Source organism: Plecotus auritus, assembly GCF_963455305.1.
Source record: "Plecotus auritus genome assembly, chromosome: 2".
In the NCBI taxonomy this organism is placed as follows: Eukaryota; Metazoa; Chordata; class Mammalia; order Chiroptera; family Vespertilionidae; genus Plecotus; species Plecotus auritus.
The window spans coordinates 169,276,449-169,298,620 of record NC_137771.1 but is presented as its reverse complement, the minus strand read 5'-3'; the positions used below and the strand labels follow the sequence as shown (position 1 = coordinate 169,298,620).

Below are 22,172 nucleotides of genomic sequence, written 5' to 3'. Positions count from 1 at the left end.
CATCCACTGAGCCAAACCGGTCAGGGCTTGAGCCCTATTTTCATTACCCTTTTCAGCAAGCACCCACTCCACTGTGGTTGATAATTCCTGGACTATATATGAATTATTGTATATTATTTAGAGGGTGTGTGTGTGTATTTAGTTTATGTACACTAATATGCCACTTAATGACATTTCAGTTAACGACAGATCACATATACTACAGTGGTCCCATAAAATAATGGAACTGAAAAATTCCTGTCCTCTAGTGACACCATGACATCTTAGCCCAGTTTGTGGTAATGCTGGTGTAAACCTACTGCACTGCTAGTCATAAAGAAGTATAGCATATGCAGTAGGCTATACCTTGTGGGTTTGTCTAAGTGCACTCCATGATGTTTGCACAAGATGAATCGCTAAACATCACATTCTCAGAATGTGTCCCCGTTGTTAGGTGGTACATGACTGTACAGTTGACCCTTGTGCAGCTTGGGTTGGAGTACCTACGCCATGCAGTACAAAATCCAAGTGTAACTTTGCCTCCCCAAGACTTAGTTATCCCTTGGTATCCTTGGGGGATTGATTCTAGGACCTCCCCCTTTCCCTGTGGATAGTAGAATCCACAGATGCTCAAGTCCCCTGTATAAAGTGTCATAGATCAGTGCATACAGTTGTCCCTCTGCATCTGCAAACTCCCAACCACAGATCAAAAACAGTACTGGTATTTTTTGGGGAAAAATATTGGTTCAGGGGTCCTCAAACTTTTTAAATAGGGGGCCAGGTCACTGTCCCTCAGACCGTTGGAGGGCCGGACTATAGTTTAAAAAAAAACTATGAACAAATTCCTGTGCGCACTGCGGGCCCGGGACGAGTTGGCTGCTAAGCAGGACAGGCAGCAGCGGCCGGCGGGCTGCATGTGGCCCGCGGGCTGTAGTTTGAGGACGCCTGGTAAGTGGACCCATGCATTTCATACCTGTGTTGTTCAAAGGTTAATTGTATTGTGTTATATAACTTTTCCTGTTTGTTACTTTTTTTAACAGCATTGTTTTGCAGACTTTTCTGTTTTGTTGTATGTACATATAGTTGTGTATAATGTAGAATTTCATAGTATACATCTACCACATTTTACTTTTTTTTTTTTTTTAATATATATTCTATTGATTTTTTACAGAGAGGAAGGAAGAAGGATAGATAGTCAGAAACATCGATGAGAGAGAAACATCGATCAGCTGCCTCTTGCACACCTCCCACTGGGGATGTGCCCGCAACCAAGTTACATGCCCTTGACCGGAATCGAACCTGGGACCTTTCAGTCCGCAGGCTGACGCTCTATCCACTGAGCCAAACCGGTTTTGGCCACATTTTACTTTTTTATTCCTTAATGATTGATTGAAATCTGAGGTGCCTTTCTGGCATCAGAAATTCTCTGGTAAATACATGCTTACTTGTCATTCTTAGGGACCTGTGTGAGAAGTTCTTTGGGATTATACTATACCCAAGAGTAGGATTCCTAGATCGTAGAATAGAGCTAGTTTATGTGTCTACTAGCAGTGCAGGAGGGTTCTTGTTTGCTCACAACTTTGCCAGTACTTGGTTTCATCCAACTTTGTAATTTTTGACAATGCAAAACAAGTAAACAAAGTGGTATCTCATTGTTTCAATTTACATTATCTGACTTCTAATGAATTTGAGCATCTTTTGGATCCATTCAAGTTTTCCCTTTTGACAAGTGTCTATTTTGTCCTTTATCTTTTCTTTGGGTTTCCTGTCTTTGTTTTTTATTGGTAGAAAGAAGTTCCTTGTGAGGTTAGATTGGAATGGACTGTTGATTTGAGGCTTGGAAAATATTTTCTCTAAGCCTGTCATCTTTCTGTTAATTTGTTCCCTGTTGTCTTTTATTGAATGGCTATTCTAAATTTGATGGATTGCTTCTTTGATAACCTCTTCCTCGTCGATATTTTGTTTTCTCCATTAGAATTTGTATATTTGGGTGTTGGGATTCTTAGGTTGTTTCTAATTTTCTTTTTCTTCTTATTTTCTACCTCTTAGTTTTTTTTGTTTTGTTCTGTTTCCTGAGGGATTTCCTCACTATTATCGTCCCTTCTATTGAAAATTTAATTTCTACCTATATATTAAATTTCCTGGAGTTCATTCTTATATTTTATTTTATGTTTTTAAATATACTTTATTGATTTTTTACAGAGAGGAAGGGAGAGGGATAGAAACATCGACGAGAAAGAAACATCATTCAGCTGCCTCCTGCACACCCCCTACTGGGGATGTGCCCGCAGCCAAGATACATGCCCTTGACCGGAATTGAACCTGGGACCCTTCCGTCCACAGGCCAATGCTCTATCCACTGAGCCAAACCGGTTAGGGCTCATTATTATATTTTAAATACAGATTTTATTTTTCAGAAGAGTTTTAGGTTCACAGTAAAATTGAATGTAATGTTCAGAGTTCTCATCTATTCCGTACCCCCAGCACAATTTCTCCCACCACCATCATTTGTATCAGAGTGGTACATTTGTTGTAATTGAATCAACAATGACACAGTATTCTTACCCAAAGTTCATAGTTTATATTAGGGTTTATTCTTGGTGTTGTATATTCTAAGGGTTGTGACAAATGTATAGTGACATATATCAGTCATTATAATATACAGAGTAGTTTGACTGCCATAAAAATCCTCTGTGCTTTGCTATTTATTCTTCCACCCCTCAAATCTATGGCAAAGAATTGATCTTTTAACTGTCTCCATAGTTTTGCCTCTTCCATAGTGTCATATAATTGGAATCATACACACATTTTTTTGAAAAGCTCTCAATGTGTCAAATATAATATGTGTCCCCCCAAAGAGGAGGGGAGAGAAGGGAATTTTAAAAATAATCAGTCAATCTCATTTATGGATACTGGTGTAGAAATGTTTTAAGAAAACATTAACAGACATCTCAGAAGCATGATACCATGACAGAGTGTGTTAAGTACAAGAATCAAGAGTCATTCAATATTAAGAAATCTATTACTAGCTCATGATATTTATAGGTCAAAGGAAATAAATGATCATTTTAATAACTGGCAAAAAGGCATTTGATATAATTCTGCACACATTTCAGGTTTTAAAAATTTATGGATAAGTGGTACTTAAATGTAAATTTTTATTTTTATTGAAAAAGAGGTATCTCAAAACAATACTGTGACATAATTGGAGATCTCATAAATTGCTGGTACTAATGAAATCCAATCCGACAAAATACTTAAAGTGTTAGTCGGCTTGGGATGCCATTTAAAAGTACCACAGTCTGTGTGGCTTAAACAACAAAAAATTCATTTTCTCTCAGTTCTGGATGCCAGAAGTCCAAAATCAAGGTGCCAACAGGGTTGGTTTTTGGTAAGGCCTCTTTCCCTGACTTGTGGGTGACCATCTTCTCCCTGTGCCCTCACATGGTCTTTTCTCTCTGCACATGCTAAGAGAAAAAGTCCAATGTCTCTTCCTCTTTATAAAGACACCAGTCCTGTTGGATTAGGGCCTTACCCTCATGACCTCATTTAACTTTAATTACCTCCTTAAAGGCCCTATAGCTAATATAGTCACATTGGGAGTTAAGGTTTCAATATGTGAATTGGAGGGGAGGACACAATTAAGTTCATTACAGTAGAGCCACCCGGTTTCTAATTAGGGGACCTAAAATCATATCCTTGCTTTACCTTCTATTAAGTCTGTAACCCTGGCCTAGTCACAACCTTTGTAAGCCTCCTGAAACCTTAACTATAAAGGATAAGAATAGTAATTCTTGCCTTATAGGTTTATTAAGAGATTCAGGTAAATTAGATGATGTAACACAGCACATTGTAAGTCAGTTATTCTCAACCCAGGCTTGCATGAAAATCATCTTAATAACTCTTCTTGTGACTTCTAACCTGACAGCGTAAGGAGTGCTGCAGATCACCTCCATAGTAAAACTGGGGGAAATAACTAAAACACAATAATTTAAAGCCTCTGGAAATGATCCTAGGGCATACAGTAAATGAAGAGCTTCCAGTTGGAAGGAAGGTTTTCTTCCTGGGGAGAGCAGGACATAAGGATTTCTCATCCTGCCCCAGCTGCCTGCTGCTGAGGGTAAGTCCTGGGCGAATGAGGCAGAGAGATAGGAGACTATCTTCTGTCTAGATCCCATTTGTGGAAGAGAGGTTTTACCTTGGGCACAGAGCCACTGGGAGTATTAGGAAATAGATTACCTTTTTCCTGTTGTAAAAGGTGGTGGTTCCATGTCAGGAGAGAGAAGGTATCTCCCACTAAATATGCAGGTCCTAAAAGGGGTGTCACTCAGTGAAGTATACTGTTGTCCACACCCACAGCTTGAGAGCCCTGATCAGAGATTTTACTTGGGGGTCTGGGGATGGAAAGAAGCAGGTCCTCAAACAGATAGCTCTAATCTCCTCAAGGAACTGACTTCATTTTCAATAGAGCTGGAGACATTCAAACTTAAGGGTACTTTCAAAAACAGCGGGGGTTGTGGTAAAAGGCAGGGGCAGTTAGATTTGTAGACTCAAGAAGATACAGGCTAAATTGCAGGCTAGCTAGTTTGCTGGAGAGAACTAGGGTAAGAGATAGCTGGAGGTAGTCTTCCAGGGGTCAAAGCAAACTTCAAAAACTGACCCCTGAAACTATTCCCTTAAAGGAGCATGAATTTTATCAGATTTCTTTGTAGAGCAATTTATGCCTGAGACCATTGTTGAAAATAACAGAGCAATCAGCTGGCAATGATTAGTGGTGGTTAACAGATGGGAGTTATCAGGAAAAGAGAGCTCTACCAAACTACTGTCTTGGCAAGGTGATTATGGGCATATTTAGGCTGTCCTTCCTAAGGATCAACATCAGAGGCTTAATACTGCAGGGACGGGTGTGGGGGTGAGAAAATAGACTTCTTTAAAATAATACAGCAAATTTCTAAACAAATAAGCAAAGAAACCTGTGTCTGTGGCACCAGTAACCAGAGTTGCCACAAAACATTATATAACATACTGAGTTTCCAATAAAAAGTTATGACAGTGCAAATCAAACAAGTAAACAGACCAAAATAACCAGGAAAGTATAGTTAATACACTGGAAAAAACAGACAACAGAAACTGCCTGTGAGAGTGACCAGATGTTGGATTGAACAAAAATAGACTTTTGAAGTAGCCATTATAAATATGTTCAAAGGATCAAAGAAAACCTTGATTAAATAAATAAAGGTATGATGACAACAAACATAAAATAAATTATTAGTAAAGATACAGAAATTCCAAAGAAGAATCAAATGGAAATTCTGCAGTTGAAAAGTAACATAACCAATGAAAAGTTAAAGGGACTGAATAGTAGATTTGAACTGGTAGAAGAAAGATTCATGAACTTGCCAATACATTGATAGAGATTCATGAAAGGGAGATGGGGGGGAAATGAAGAAAATTGAAAAGAGCCTCAGAGAAATGAGTGTCACCATTAAGTACACTACAATACACATAATGAAAGTACCAGAAGAAGAGGGAAGAGAAAAGAGCAGAAAAGTCTACAAATACATAATGACAAAAACTCAAATTTATTGAAAAAACACTGACCTGGACTTTCAGGGAACCCAGTGAATTTCAGATAGGATTAATGCAAGAAAGTCCACAGATGGTCAGACACATCAGTGTAAAAATGTTGAAAGTCAAAAAAAAGGGGAAAAATCTTCAAAGCAACAAGAGAAAAAAAACTATAGGCAGTCCTCCGGTTACCTCGGATTTGATGTACATTGTTTCGTGGTTACGTCACCATATCCCATTTATTTTTTTTAAAAAAAAAAGTTTCATCATTTCGACGTGTGTACATATGTGCTTTATGTTTTGTTTTTTTTTAAAATATATTTTATTGATTTTTTACAGAGAGGAAGGGAGAGGGATAGAGAGTTAGAAACATCAATGAGAGAGAAACATTGATCAGCTGCCTCCTGCACACTCCCTACTGGGAATGTGCCCGCAACCAAGGTACATGCCCTTGACTGGAATCGAACCTGGGACCCTTCAGTCCGCAGGCCGACGCTCTATCCACCGAGCCAAACCGGTCAGGGCTGTGCTTTATGTTTTTTATTATTTACTGTATTTACCACAAATAAAGGTCAGGAATTGTTATTTTTCTTTAAAATTTTTTTTTACCGTTTCACTTCATTACTGCTGTGTATGTGCTCCATGTGAGTGATGTAAGTGCTTCTGTAGGTGGGTTCTGACTTATGGCGAAAATCACATTACATTGCACTGTAGGAACAGATCTCCGATGGAACCCGAGGACCAACTGTAGTTACTTACAAGGAAACCCTGATAAGAATAACAGCTGATTTCTTAGCGGAAACAATGGAAGCCAGGGAAGACAGTGGAATAATACAGCCATGTGCTGCTCAATGGATAAGTTCTGAGAAATGCATCATTCGGAGATTTTGTTGTCTGAAACATAGAGTGTACTTACACAAACCTAGATGGGACAGCTTACAACACACTTAGGCTGTATGTTATAGCCTATTGCTAAAAGGCTATAAGCCTGTATAGCATATATAAACAATACAAAATTAGATTACTAGAGAAAGTGATGCAACTCAGATGTGCTAAGTACGAGATGTATGAAGCCACTGCCAATGTAATAGATACTGTTTTAGAGCAAACTTTTTTTTTATATGTAGAAAGTGTATACTAACATAAAAAGTATAGTATGGCAAATGCATAAACCAGTAATAGTCATTTTTTATTATCAAGCATTATGTATTATACTTAATTGTATGTGCTTTTATATAATTGTAAGACCAGTAGGTTTGTTTAGACCAGCATTGCCACAAACACGTGAATAATGTGTTCCTCTATGATGTCATGACAGCTATGATGTTACTAGGTGATAGGAATTTTTCAGCTCCATTATAATTTTATGGGACAACTTGTTATATATGTAGTCTTTTGTTGACTGAAATGTCATTATGTTGTACAAACTGTATTTGAAGTACTCAAAGACAAATGCTGTCAACCAAAAATTTTATATATCATCAAAACTATCTTTTGAAAATGAAGGTGAAGTAAAGACTTTCCCAGATTAAAAAAACAATGTTACCAGCAGACCGGCCTTGCAAGAATGATTAAGGAAGCTCTTTAGGCAGAAAGCAAATGACCCTAGATGGTAATTCGAATTCACATGAACAAGAAGCATTAGTAAAGGTAATTACTGTATGCAATTTTAAAAGAGAGGGTAACCACATATTTTTACTCCTTTTAAAAAATATTTAAAAAGAAATTTTGTGAAGTAATAATGTATCCTTGGGCCTATAATATATAGTAATGTATTTGTAATGTATCTGCAAATAATAGCACAGAGGAGGTGAATGAGAGTAGAGCTATGTTAAGCTAAGGACATGACTATAGATGATAATAATTAAAATTGTTATTGGGTTTGTAACAAGTGTAATATGTATCATAGCAATACCAAAAGGGGATACAGTTATATATCATAATATTTCTATATTTCACTGGCATTAAGGTAATATACAGCTGAAGCTGATTCTAATAAGTTAAAGTGTATATGGTAAGCCCTAGAGCAGTGATTTTCAACCTTTTTTTTTTTTAAAATATATTTTATTGATATTTTACAGAGAGGAAGGGAGAGGGATAGAGAGTTAGAAACATCAATGAGAGAGAAACATTGATCAGCTGCCTCCTGCACACCCCCCACTGGGGATGTGCCCGCAACCAAGGTACATGCCCTTGACCGGAATCGAACCTGGGACCCTTCAGTCCGCAGGCCGACGCTCTATCCACTGAGCCAAACCGGTTTCGGCGATTTTCAACCTTTTTATCTCATGGCATACATAAAACCAATTACTAAAATTCTGTGGCACACCAAAAAATATATTTTTTACCAACCTACAAAAAATAGGTATAATTTTGATTCATTCACACTGAACAGCTATTGTTGTATTGGCTGTTGTAATTTTTTGACAATCTAAGGGAAAAGAGGTCAGTGTCAAGAGAGAAACCAAGATGGCGGCATAGGTAAACACCTAAACTGCTGCCTCGCACAACAATTTCAAAACTACAACTAAAAGACAAAACAGACATAATCCAGAACCACAGGAAGGCTGGCTGAGTGGAAATTCTACAACTAGAAGGAAAGAGAAAAGCACACTGAGACTCACAGGAGCTGTGGAAGGCAGAGGTACGGAGGCGCGCGCAGAGAGGGCTGGCAACTAAGTTCTCAGCTGGCTTTCTCAATCGGGAGGGAGATAAAAGCTCCCGACTGCTCTGAACTCCAGTTCCGGGCCAGACTCTGGGGACCCAGACTCATACAGGGAGAAACTGTCTGGCAGCGGGCAAAAACTCAAGGGCACTCATACGATTGTCAGCTGATTTGTCAACAGAAACTATGCAGGTCAGACGGGAGTGGCAAGAAATATTCAAAGTGATGAATAGCAAGAACCTATAACCAAGATTACTGTACCCAGCAAAGCTATCAATTAGGATCGAAGGTCAGATAAAGAGCTTCACAGCAAACCAGTATTATATGAAATGCTGAAAGGTATTCTTTAAGAAGAGGAAGAAGAAGAAAAAGGTAAAGATAAAAATTATGAACGACAAATACATATCTATCAACAAGTGAATCTAAAAATCAAGTGAATAAAAAATCTGATGAACAGAATAAACTGGTGAATATAATGGAATCAGGGGCATAGAAAGAGAGTGGACTGACAATTCTTGGGGGGAAAGGGGTGTGGGGGTGCGGGAAGAGACTGGACAAAAATCGTACACCTATGGATGAGGACAGTGTGTGGGGGGTAAAGTGCAGAGGGTGGGGTGGGAACCGGGTGAAGGGGAGCTATGGGGGGAAAAAGAGGAACAATTGTAATAATCTGAACAATAAAGATTTATTTTAAAAAAAAATAGGTCAGTGTCCTTGACTAAACAGGGTATTGCATGTTTTAAAAATTCTTGTGGCACACTGGTTGAAAATCACTGCCCTAGAGAAACCACTAGGGGAAAAAACAAAAAATATAGTGGAAAAGTCACTAAAGAAATTTAAGTGCTTCATTTGAAAATATTCACTAAATTAAAAAGAAAGCAGTGAAAGGGCACTAAAGGAATGAAAACAAAGAAACACATGAAAACAAAAAATGAAAAAGCTGTTAAACCCAACTGTCAATAATAAAAAATATGAGTTGATTAGACAGTCTAATAAAAAAGGCAGATGTTAGATTGGGTACAGCAAATGCTGTCTATAAGAAAGATTTTAAGTTTAAAGATAAAAATAGATTTAAAGTGTAAGGATCGAACACTATCATGCAAACAACAAACACAAGAAAGCTTGAATGGCTATGCTAATATCGGAAAAAATAACTTAAAATGTTACTAGAGATAAAGAGGGACATTTTATAAAAATGAATGGGTCAACCCACTAGAAGGATAAAACTGTTATATAGTATATGTACTTAATAACAGCACAAAATACATGAAGCAAAAACTGGCAACTGAAGGGAGAAATAGATAATTCAACAATAATCGTTGTAGAAAAAAAAACAATAATAATGGTTGGGAGACTTCAGTGCTCCACTTTCAAAAATGGACAAACAACTAAGAAAAAACAGTATAAACCAACTAGATTCAGCAGATATCTATAGATTATCCAGCAACAGCAAACTATACAGTGGTGGGCAAAAGTAGGTTTACAGTTGTAATACAAATAAAGAATACAATCATTAATAAATAATACAAGAATAAACTCAGTTTCATGTACTCACAACTGTAAACCTAGTTTTGCCCACCCTGTATATTGTTAAGTGCACATGGGACATTTTCCACAATAGACCATATGCTAGGCTGCAAAACAAACCCTAATACATTTTAAAAGATTAAAATAATACAAAGGATGTCCTCTGATTACAATGTAAAGAAATTAGAAATCAAGAAGAGATTTGGGGAAATCACAAGTATGTGAGAATTAAAGAAAATACTTCTGAATAAACAGTGGATCAGAGATATAAAAAGGTAAAATCAGAAAATACTTTGAGATAAATGAAAATGAAGTTACCATGTTAGAAAATTATGGGATACAGCTAAAGCAGTGCTTAGAGAGAGACTTCTAGCAATAAATGCCTGTATTAAGAAAGAAGAAACTCCCTGGCTATTGTGGCATAATCGGAGCATCATCCATACATCAAGAGGTCATGGGTTGGATTTCTGGTCAGGGCATATACCTAGGTTGTGGTTCAATCCCTGGTCAGGGGGGCGTGTACGGGAGGCAACTGATCACATCAATGTTTCTTTTTCTCCTTCTCTCCCTTTCTCTGTCTCTATTTCTAAAATCAATAAAAATTAAAATAAAGATCTTGAATTAATAACCTAACCTTCCACCTTAAGTCATTAGAAAAGGTAGAGCAAAGTAAATCTAAAGCAGAAGGAAGGATATAATTAAGAGTGGTGTAGAAATTAATGAGCTAGAGAAAATTAAAAGCAATAGAGAAAATTAAGGAAACCAAAAACTGGTACTTTGAAAAGAAAATTTTAAAGCTAAATTGACAGAAAAAAAGAAAGATGACTCATTACTAGAATCAGAAATGAAAGAAAACATTAATACTGACCTTACAAAAGTTTAAAGGATTACAAAGGAATATTTTGAACAAATGTATACCAATGAATTACATAATTTAGATAAAAAAGACAATTTTTTATAAAGATAAAAAGTACAGAAATTGACTTGGGAAATAGACAATCTGAATGGACCTATAACAGATAAAGAGATTGAATTAATCATAAAATTACCTGCAAAGAGATGCCCAGGTCCATGTGATTTTGCTGCTGAATTCTACCAAACATTTAAGAAGAATACTATTTCTTTACAAACTCTTGCCAAAAAATTGAGAGAGAACACTTCCCAACTTATGAAGCTAGTATTACCCTAATAGCAAAGATGTCACACAAAAAAACCTGCAAACCAATAGGAACATAAAATGCAAACTGAATTAAACAGCATATGAAAAGATTTATACATCATGAAGAAGTGATATTTATCCCAGAAGATGCAAGGTTGGTGTAAAGTTTACAAATCACTTAATGTAATATATCAGTAAAATAAAAAACAAAAGCCACATTATCATTGCAATAGATGCAGAAATGACAAAATCTCAAAAACTAGGAATAGAAGGGAGCTTTCTCATCATAATAAAGGACATCTATGAAAAATCCAAAGGTAACATCATACTTAATGGTGAAAGACGTTGATACTCCTAAGATTAGGCTTAAGACAAGATTGTCGCTGTCTCCACTTCTATTTGACATTGTGTTGGAAATTCTAAACCTGGTAATTAAGCAAGAAAAAGAAAGAAAAGGTATAAAAATTGGGAAGAAGCAAAATGATCTCTGGTAAATGACATGAGCTTGTATGTGGAAAATCCTAAGGAATCTATTAAAAATTATTAGAACTAATTAGCAAGTTGCACAAGGTTGCAGGACACAAAATCAATATACAAAAATCAATTGTATTTCTTGTTATGAACAATTCAAAAGTGAAAATTAAGAGAACAGTTCCATTTACAATAGCATCAAAATGATTAAAATTCCTAGGAATAAATTTTAATGAGAAGTGTGAAACACTCTGAAAACTACAACACATTGTTGAAAGAAGTTAAAGATGATCTAAGTAAATAGAAAACATCCCATATTCGTGGATTGGTAGATTTAACATTGTTGAAGTGACAATACTCGCCAAATTGATTTACAGATTCAATGCAGGCCATGTCAGAATCCTAGCTGATTTCTTTGTAGAAATTGACAAATGGTTTCGAAAATTCATGTGGAATTGTAAGTTATCCAGAAAAGCCAACACAATCTTGAAAAGAACAAAATAAGAGGACTTACACTTTATGATTTAAAAATTTATTACAAAAATGTTAAGACTGATATTGGCACAAGAATACACATACAGGTAAATAGAATAGAATTAAGAGTTGAGAAATAAAACCATGTATCTGTGGTCAACTGATTTTCAACAAGTGTGCCAAGACTATTCAATAGAGAATAGTCTTTTCAGCAAATGATGCTAGAACATCTGGGTAGCCATACGCAAAAGAATGAGTTTGGGTCCTTACCTTATACCATACACAAAAATTAACTCAAAATGGATGACAGACCTAAATGTAAGCTAAAACTTTAAAACTCTTAGAAGGAAACTTAGGGTTAAGAATCCCTAATTATGATACTAAAAGTATGACCAACAAAAGAAAAAATAGATTAATTTACACTTTATCAAAATTAAGAACTTTTGTGCTTCAAAGGACACCATCAAGAAAGTGAAAAGACAACTGATAGAATGGAAGAAAATATTTTAAAATAATATCTAATAAAGGACTTCTATTTAGAATATATATATAACTTTTACAACTCTGATAAAAAGACAACCCAATTTTAAAATGGGCAAAGAATTTTAAAATGGAGGATATACAATTGGTAAATAAACATGTGAAATGACATCTAGCCCACTGGGAGTTAAGAGAAAAAAGTTGATAGCAGGTGATAGCCAGGATGTGGAGAAATGGTCAACCCTTATATACTGCTGGTGGGAATGTAAAATGGTACAGCCACTTTGGAAAACTAGTTAGGCAGTTCCTCAAATGATTAAACAGAGTTACCATATGACCCAGCAATTCCATTTTTAGGTATATACCTAAGAGGGATGAAAACATGTCTATGCCAAAACTTGTCCACAAATAAATATAGAAATATTATTCATAATAGTCAAAAAGTAGAACAAGATAAATATAATGGGGTATATCCATACAGTGTGATATAACTTAGCCACAAAAAGAAATAAAGTACTGATATATGCTGCAATATGGATGAACCTTGAAAATATGCTCAGTGAAATAAGCCAGCCATAAAAGATTACACATATGATTCATATGAGATGTCTAGAATAGAAATGATAACTAATGGTACCAGGTTTCTTTTGAGGTGATGAAAATTAAAGATTAACTGTGGCAGTGGTTGCATATAGCTGTGAATATGCTAAAAACCATTGAATTGTATCTATCTACACTAATAAAAGAGAAACATGCAAATTAACCATCACTCCGCTACACCCACCAGCCAATCAGAGTGAGTATGCAAATTAACCCAACAAAGATGGCGGTTAATTTGCATATGCAGACGGGGTGAAGACTGAAGACAGCATAGAAGGAAGAGGGAGGGAAAGTGGAAAGTGAGGCAGAGCTGGCTGCGGGAGGGAAAGCACTGGGGGGCGGTGGCTGTGGGAGGGAAAGTGCTGGGGCTGGGGGGGCGGCAGCGGGGGGAGGAAAAGTGCAGGGTGGCAGTGGGAGGGGAAAGCACGGGGCAGCAGCAACGATGGGAGGGAAACCAGGGAAACCGCGGAGTGGGGGGCAGAGGTGGCGGGAGGGTAAGGGAAAGCACGGGGGGCGGGAGGGATGGTGGTGGCGGGAGGGAAGCCCGCCGGAAGCCCTGTTCTTGCAGTAATCTTCCTGCAACGGGCCTCTAGTATATCTATAAAAGCCTAAGCGACCATTACGACCGGAATGACCAGACACTATGACACACACTGACCACCAGGGGGCAGATGCTCAATGCAGAAGCTGCCCCCTGATGGTCAGTGTACTCCTATAGCCAGCCTCCCCCTGCCGACCAACCTCCTGTGCTCCTTCCCCCCGGCCGGCTGGGACGGGGAACCGGGTGTGGGTGGCGGTAGATGCAGCCCCTTTCCCAGGGGAGCTGAGGGCTGGTGGCCAACCTTTTGTGCCCTGTCCCTCCTCCCAGCTGGCAGGCCCCAATCGGCCTGCCACCCTCCCGCCATGGTGGTGGCGTGACAGCGAGGGAAGGAGGAGCGGGGGGAGGCGGGGTATCGCGTGGCATCTGATGTCTGTTCCTTCCATGCCTGACCCAGTGACTGTCACCTTCTCTCCCGACTTCGCTGGGGCCTTTGGGCCCCAATTGGCCTGGCCCCGATCAGCCCTGATTGCCAGCCAGGCCTAGGGACCCCACAAATTTCTTGCACTGGGCCTCTAGTCCTATATAATAAAAGGCTAATATGCAAATCAACTGAACGGCGGAACTACTCGTCACTATGATATGCACTGACCACCAGGGGAAGATGCTCAATGCAGGAGCTGCCCCGTGGTGGTCAGTGCACTCCCACAGGGGGCGCACCACTCAGCAGGAAGCCGGGCTTACAGCTGGTGAGTGCAGCGGCAGTGGCAGGGAGTGGGCCTAAGTTGGCAGACATCCCCTGAGGGCTCCCGGGCTGCGAGAGGGTACAGGCCGGGCGGAGGGACCCTCCTTCCCCTTGAATGCACGAATTTCATGCACTGGGTCTCTAGTACTTTAATAAAGGTGTTATATTTCTGGTATCCTTATGGGGTGAACCTGGGCAGAGGTCTTTACAGTAAGCTAAGCTCATCTGTTCCTTTCCTCTCATTTTTGTAGAAATCATGACTACCCCAGGAAAAGAGAACTTTCGCCTGAAAAGTTACAAAAATAAGTCCCTGAATCCTGATGAGATGCGCAGGAGGAGGGAAGAAGAAGGACTGCAGCTTCGTAAGCAGAAAAGAGAAGAGCAGGTAAGTCCTTTATTATTTATTCCTTTTAAAGAACTTAATGTTCAATTTTAAGATTGAAACCACTTTTCTTTAATTTTAATCATGATTTTATATATCTATATGTACATATATATTGTGTGTGTGTGTGTGTGTGTGTGTGTGTGTGTGTATCCCACACACACACTATAAAATCAACATGTTTTGTGGTTGGGGAGAAAAAGTGAAATACAAGAATGAAGAAAACTCTCCTGTTCCCATTTCCCCACGATAACCACTGTTTAATACTTTGACCTATTTGTTTTTAGTGTATTTTATTTTTCTAAAGTTGCAACTTCAGATTTTATGTACATTTGTTAATAAATTCTCAAGTGGCCAAGAAAACATTGCTTTTCATTATAAACTTTATTTGAAACTTTGTAAATATGTACAGAAATAAAGAACAAATAATTAACTTCATAAACCCATTTTCTGGGTTCAGTATTTGTCAACAATTTGCCTTTAGTATCTTACCTGCCTCTACATTTCTTTATTATGTAATATTTTAAAGCAAAACCTCAGGGAATATGTTTTTTTTCACCCCTGGATTGATTCTCCATTATTCAGAAGCACATAGGTAATTATTATTTATTTATTTTTAAGTTTTGAGTTAATTTTATTTTTGAAAATATAGGATATCCTCAAAACATGTATACACACTTTAGTAGCTGGGAGCTCAATTGATGATTCTTTTCAGCCAGATTAAGCTTGGAACAAAGGAAATTCATCCTAAAATGCTACTGGAAGTTTGAAAATGCAGTTGAAGTATAAACACTGCCCTTATAATTATATACACCTTAACAGCTGATAAATCACTTAATTTTCACTCCTTTTCAGGTTTAATTGATTTGAAATAATGGGTGAAGCCAGACTAAACTTTGAACAAAGAAAATTTATCCACTAGACTTTTTTTACGGGGATACATAAAAGATAAAGTTTACAGTACAAAACCAGCAACAGTTGATGAATTGAGGGCATACAAATACCAAAGGAAGTGATTCTTGATGTTTGCGATTCCATTGCTTCCCTCTATAAGCAGTACCTGGATCAGAACTGTCATCAGTTTGAAAACAGGCACTGACAAAAAAAATGATTCATTTCTGTAGATTCTTTTAATTTTTGAAAATGAATTGTATGTTAATAAACACTGACTTTGCAATCATTCAAAGTGTGTATATGTTTTTTTGGGACACCCTATATTTCCAAAAAGGGGTAAAGAGTGTACTAGTAAGTTCGGGTCAGCCAAATCCTCTGTTCTTGATGACTACTTGAAGTGTTTCTTCCACTCTTAACTGTTCAATGTGATTTATACTGCTACATTTCTAGATAATATGTGTTTGTTACTATATATGTTTGTTTATCAATATAAAATATTTATTGATGTTCTGTTGTGAGAGGTAAAGATTTAAGATCTTATACCACTCTTTCCTTTCTATCAATTCTCCTATTATAATTATATCACAATATCTAAGTATTTCTGTCCTTTTGCTCCAGTCAGTATTATTTATCCTGTAGAATGGCTGTATAGCTGTAGTATTATGACTTCACTTTGTTGAGAATTACTCATCTCTTTTCTTGTGATGTAAATGGTATTGTGTTTTTAAATTCCTTTTGCCCTGGCTAGGTGGCTCAGTTGGTTGGATTGTCATCCCAGAGTATACCAGTTCTTGGTCAATCCACATACTTAAGCTTCGATCCCCAGTCTGGGCATGTATCAGAGGCAACCGATCAATGTTTCTCTCACATCGGTGTTTCTCTCTCTCTTCCTCTCTCAAATCAATAAACATATCCTCAGGTGAGGATAGAAAAAAAAATTCCACTTGTTATCAGCAATTGCATGCTTCATGACCTATAGTAATTAAAGATCACTAACAACATCCTGCCATACCATATTAAAGACACTGCCTGTGGATATAAATTATGCAGTTCCAATAGATGTACTTTTCGTGATTTTGAAATCATGTAAATGTTTTTAAATTATTATAAAATTAAATCAAAAGGAGGAAAGAAATCTTTAAAAATAAGCAAAAGTAATTAAATGTCCCTGTGGGTCATGCTTGTTGCTAAAGCATACAGAGAAAAATTATTTTAATACATTTAAAATATGGCATTGTGATTAATTGTCTCTATACTAATAAAAGGGTAATATGCTAATTAGAGCAGATGTCTTCCAGACAAAGCCACAGTGGCTGTCTGAGGCTCAGGTAAGCCACGGGTGGTGGCTGCTGCTGCCAGGGCCGACCCAAGGTTCAGGCAAGCCACGGATGGTGGCTGCCACTGCTGTTGCCGGGGCTGGACCGAGGCTCAGGCAAGTCGCAGTGGCTGCGAGGGCTGAGGCTCAGGCAGTCGCTGCGGCTGGCAGTGGCTGTAGCAGAGGCGTGATGGGGGCGTTGCCTTCCCCTGATCGGCCTGGTCGCCTCCCGCAGAGGGAGGCCAGAGTCAGCAGCAGCGAGGGGGTGATGGGGGCGGTGCCTTCCCCTGATCAGTCAGTCGCCTCCCGCAGAGGGAGGCCAGACTGCAGCTTAAGCCCGCTGCCCACGGGCAGCGAGCCTAAGCCGTCAGTAGGATATCCCCTGAGGGCTCCTGGACTGTGAGAGGGGGCAGGCCGGTCTGAGGGACCACCCCCCACCCGTGCACAGATTTTCATGCACTGGGCCTCTAGTTGGGATATAAAAGACCAAAAAAAGTATAAACAAATCTTCAACGCTTTTAGTAATTATAGTATTCATAGTTATCAATTGTAGGATTGATAGTTATGGATACAGCAATTAAGTATTTGTTAATTTAGGAACCTGGATTTTTTAGATTAAGAGAATGTGGAAATAGAAAAATCAAAGAAGTTACACAAATTTGAATTGGTAGTATCACTAGGTATTAATGATATATTTTTTAAACACACATCTCTAGAAATAGTGAAATACCTTGAAGTAGTGAGCACCCTCAGCACCCTAAGATTGTGGTCATTAGAATTTTCTCTCATAGGAGCAAGGCTCCTTAGAAAAATAGCTGATTCTTGATTATAGGTAGGGAATGTTCAAGGTGAACCTTTAACATTTTTTTCATAACATAAAGCAAAGAAGTAATCTAAGACCACTGAAATTGTGTTGTGTTGAAAAGACTCAGGAGGTGGCTTCAACAGGCTCCCATTAGCCAAAAGTAGGATATTTTGAGTATCAGGAAGAGTACTATGAGGACTTCTGTTTCTCGCCAAAGTGGAGTAGCAGAGCCCAGATTTATCCTCCTCCCTGAAAAAAAAACAATAATCGTATATAATAAAAGAGTAATATGCAAATTGACCCTAACTGTGGAATGACCGGGGACAACCGGTCGCTATGACGCGCACTGACCTCCAGGGGGCAGATGCTCAACGTAGGAGCTGCCTCTTGGTGGTCAGTGCACTCCCACAGGGGGGGGAGCTGCACTCAAGTTGCAAGCGGGGCTGATGGCTGCAAGCGCAGTGTTGGTGGTGAGAGCCTCTCCCGACTCCTCTGCAGTGCTAAGGATGTCCAACTGTGGCTTAGGCCCGCTCCCCGCCAGGAGTGGGCCAAAGCCGTCAGTCGGATATCCCCCAAGGGCTCCTGGGCTGCCAGAGGGATGTCTGACTGCCAGCTTAGGCCCGTACCCCCGGGGAGCAGGCCTAAGCTGGCAGGTGGACATCCCCCGAGGGGGCGCAGTCCAGGCTGAGGAACCCCCCCCACCGAGTGCACGAATTTTCCTGCACCAGGCCTCTAGTAAATAGATAAAATACATTTTAAGCAGTAGTTCAAGATTCCAGACATCAAGCAATGAAGGAAGTGATCTCAAGAGATGGAAAACAAATGCGGTGAGCCCTGTGATAGCCTCAGCTTACTACTGGAGTTTTCAAGTTGCATCACAGGGAGAGAAAACTATGGTATAAGGCAGGGGTCCTCAAACTACAGCCCGCGGGCCACATGCGGCCCGCCGAGGACATTTATCCGGCCCGCCGGGTGCCGCTGCCTGTCCTGCTTAGCAGCCGCCTTGTCCCGGGCCCGCAGTGCGCATAGGAATTTGTTCATAGTTTTTTTTTAAAACTATAGTCCGGCCCTCCAACGGTCCGAGGGACAGTGAACTGGCCCCCTGTTTAAAAAGTTTGAGGACCCCTGGTATAAGGTAAGCTTCCCTGAGTTGAGAAGACAGAGCTGAGTCCAGGGAGACCAAGGCTAATAGAGTTCATAGGATGGAATACCAGAAAAGAGAGACCTGTACAGATAGAGAGAAGCCTGGAGCTCTTCAAAAGGTTTCCTTGAATGTTCAGCAGAGTCTGGTCAGTACATGTGTTTGAGGAAACTACCTAACACTAGAGAAACTATCATCCAAAATTACAGGGAATAGTGTCTGGCACTTACACAGGGCTCAGAATAGCGTCTATTCTCCTAGTCAGACTGGAAAAACTCAGAATTCATGGGGCATTATGTAGGGATTCAGGAGAGTCTTGCCTCAGTAGTAGAGATTAATTAGCCATATACTTAGTAGTTCTGTTCCAGACCTACCTAACACATCATAAAAGCAAGATCCGAGAGGATCAAACCATTTCCATATAACTTAGCTGCATATCAGAATAATGGCCAAGGATTATAGGAATACAAAAATATCCAGTATTCAACATAGTCAAATTAACCATGTCTGGCATACAAAGATTACCAGGTATACAAAGAAGCAGAAGAGTACGACCATTAATGAAGAGAACAATTGATTGAAACTGACACTGATTTAGGATTAGCAGATAATGACATTAAAGCATTATTGTAATTGTATTCCATATTTTCAGAAGTTCAGTAGAGATGGAAGGTATACAAAAGACTCAAATGGGATGAAAATTACAATGTCTGAAAAGAAAAATACACAGGATCAATGTTAAATTAGAAGTTACAGGAGAAAATATTAGTTAACTTCAAGATATATGAATAGGAACTATACAAAATTAAGAAGAAGTGAAAGAATACACATGTGTGTACACATGCATGGAAGAGAAGACATCAGTGAGCTATAAAAAACTTTTTAAGAAGCTTGTGGACAATTGGAGGTACTTGAAGGAGAGGAGAGAGGGTGGAAGAGGAAAATAATAATTGAAAGAAATAGTAGCTAAAAACTCCATAATTATTGAAAACTATAAATCCACTGATCAAGAAACTCACTAAGTCCTGGTAGCAAAAACATAATGAAAAGTACACCATGATACATTATAACTAAGCTACTCAAAACCAGTTGTGAAAAGTCTTAAAAACACCAGAGAAAACAGATATGTTATACACAGAGGAACAAAGAAAGGTGATGTCAAATTTCTCAATGGCAACATCTACGGTAGTACAAGCCAGAAAGAGGACATTGGAAAAACATCTCTATAGTATTCAAAGAAAGAAACTGTTAACTTTGAATTCTGTACCTGACAAAAATATTTTTCAAAACAATGGTGAAGTAAAGAAGTGTTCAGGCATATAAGAACTGAGAGAATTCATCGCCACCAGACCTGCACTACAAACAATGTTAAAGGATGTCCTTTAGACAGAAGTAAAATAATACCGTGGATTACTTGGATACAAATCCCAGTTAGCAAATAATTCTATATAATAAAAAGGTAATATGCAAATTGACCATCTCTCCAGCACACAAGATGGCCGCCCCCATGTGGACACAAGATGGCTGCCACAAGATGGCCAGCAGGGAAGGGCAGTTGTGGGAGCTCAGGCCAGCAGGGGAGGACAGTTGAGAGGGACCAGGACTGCAGGGAGGGCAGTTGGGGGCGACCAGGCCTGCAGGGAGGGCAGTTGGGAGCAACCAGGCCTGCAGGGGAGGGCAGTTGGAGGTGACCAGGCCAGCAGGGGAGGGCAGTTAGGGGCAACCAGGCTGGCAATGGAGGGAAGTTAGGGGTGACCGGGCCAGCAGAGGAGGGCAGTTGGGGGCAACAAGGCCTGCAGGGGAGGACAGTTAGGGATGACCAGGCCAGCAGGGGAGGGCAGTTAGGGGGGACCAGGCCTGCAGGGGAGTGCAGTTGGGGGGGACCAGGCCTGCAGGGGAGTGCAGTTAGTGGTGACCAGACCAGCAGGGCAGGGCTGTTAGGAGTGACCAGACCAGCAGGGGAGGGCAGTTGGGGGCAACCAGGCCTGCAGGGGAGGACAGTTAGGGGCAACTGGGCCTGCAGGGGAGGGCATTTGGGGGTGACCAGGCCAGCAGGGGAGGGCAGTTAGGGGTGACCAGGTCGGCAGGGCAGGGCAGTTAGGGGCAATTGGGCCGGCAGGGGAGCAGTTAGGCATCGATCAGGCTGGCAGGGGAGTGGTTAGGGGGTGATCAGCCTGGCAGGCAGAAGTGGTTAGGGGCAATCAGGCAGGCAGGCAGGCGAGCGGTTGGGAGCCAGCAGCCCTGGATTGTGAGAGGGATCCCAGACTGGAGAGGGTGCAGGCTGGGATGAGGGACATACACCCCCACTCCCATGCACGAATTTCATGCACCAGGCTTCTAGTTTCATTTATATATTTCAGAATATCTCTAAAAGATAAAGAATTTTAAACTTAAAATGGAGTAATGTTATTGTACATTAAAAAGTTAAGTTCTTTAATATTAAAGCATCTAATCAATATCAGTGAGTTTTTCACTTCAGGCTTTAGCAACCTTTGATGGTCATTGCCTAGAGCCATTACTTGATCATTAAATGACCATTCTATCATTCCTTCTGCTTTTATTAGCTGGTAGATCACTCTAAAGAACAGTTTTTCCTCAATTATTTTTTTTTCTGAATTACTAATCATATAGGAAAGAAAAACACTTGATTCTCTCCCTTGTTTTCAAAATGGAGACTTGGTTCCTTAGCATTTTCCAAAGGGACCAGTAGAACGAGTGTTTTTAATGTTATTAGGAACTTAAGATGTTTAACATAATATTTCAACTTAGCTATAACTCTATGCTGTCTTAAAAAAAACACTTTTTGTCTATATAGTTGACATATAATAAAGTGTATAGTTTGGTGTTTTGATATATTCTCCAAAACTACTACTGTAATTAAGATAGTAAACCTATTGCCTGGCTGTTGTGGCTCAGTACTTGAGCATCAACCCATGAACCAAGAGGTTGCTGGTTCTATTCCAGGTCAGGGAACATGTCCAGTTTGTGGGCTTGATCACCAGTAGGGGGAATGCAGGAGGCAACCATTGATGTTTTTTTTCTCTCTATCCTTTTCCCTTTCTCTTTCTAAAAATTAATAAAAACCTATTTAAAAAAGAAAATATAATGAAACTATCTCTTTCAAAACTTTCTGCTATGCCTTTGTAGTACCCTTTCCCACCCCTTTCCTGCCTCCAAGCAATTTATAATGTCTGTCACCACTGATTAGTTTACATAAATGGAATCATACAACATGTATTTATTTTTGTCTGCCTTCTTTCAGTCAGCTTAATAATTTTGAGGTTTACTTAATGCTGTGTATGTATCAGTAGTTCATTTTGTTATATTGTTGAGTAGTATTCTGTTGCATGGATAAACCACAGTTGGTTTATCCATTCACTTGTTGATGGTAATTTGGAGCATTTCTGGGTTTTGGTGATTGCAAATAAA

The 22,172-nt window shown here is 39.4% G+C and overlaps 1 protein-coding gene across 1 annotated transcript in view; it reads left to right on the top strand.

The window, feature by feature from the left end:
- The window catches only part of KPNA1 (karyopherin subunit alpha 1), a 78,635-nt gene that overhangs the window by 5,745 nt on the left and 50,718 nt on the right, over positions 1–22,172 (top strand). Inside the window, exon 2 of the mRNA XM_080654947.1 lies at positions 14,458–14,591. Coding sequence (XP_080511073.1) covers positions 14,463–14,591 — 129 coding nt within the window. The 5' untranslated portion in view covers positions 14,458–14,462. The remainder of the gene's footprint in view (positions 1–14,457; positions 14,592–22,172) is intronic.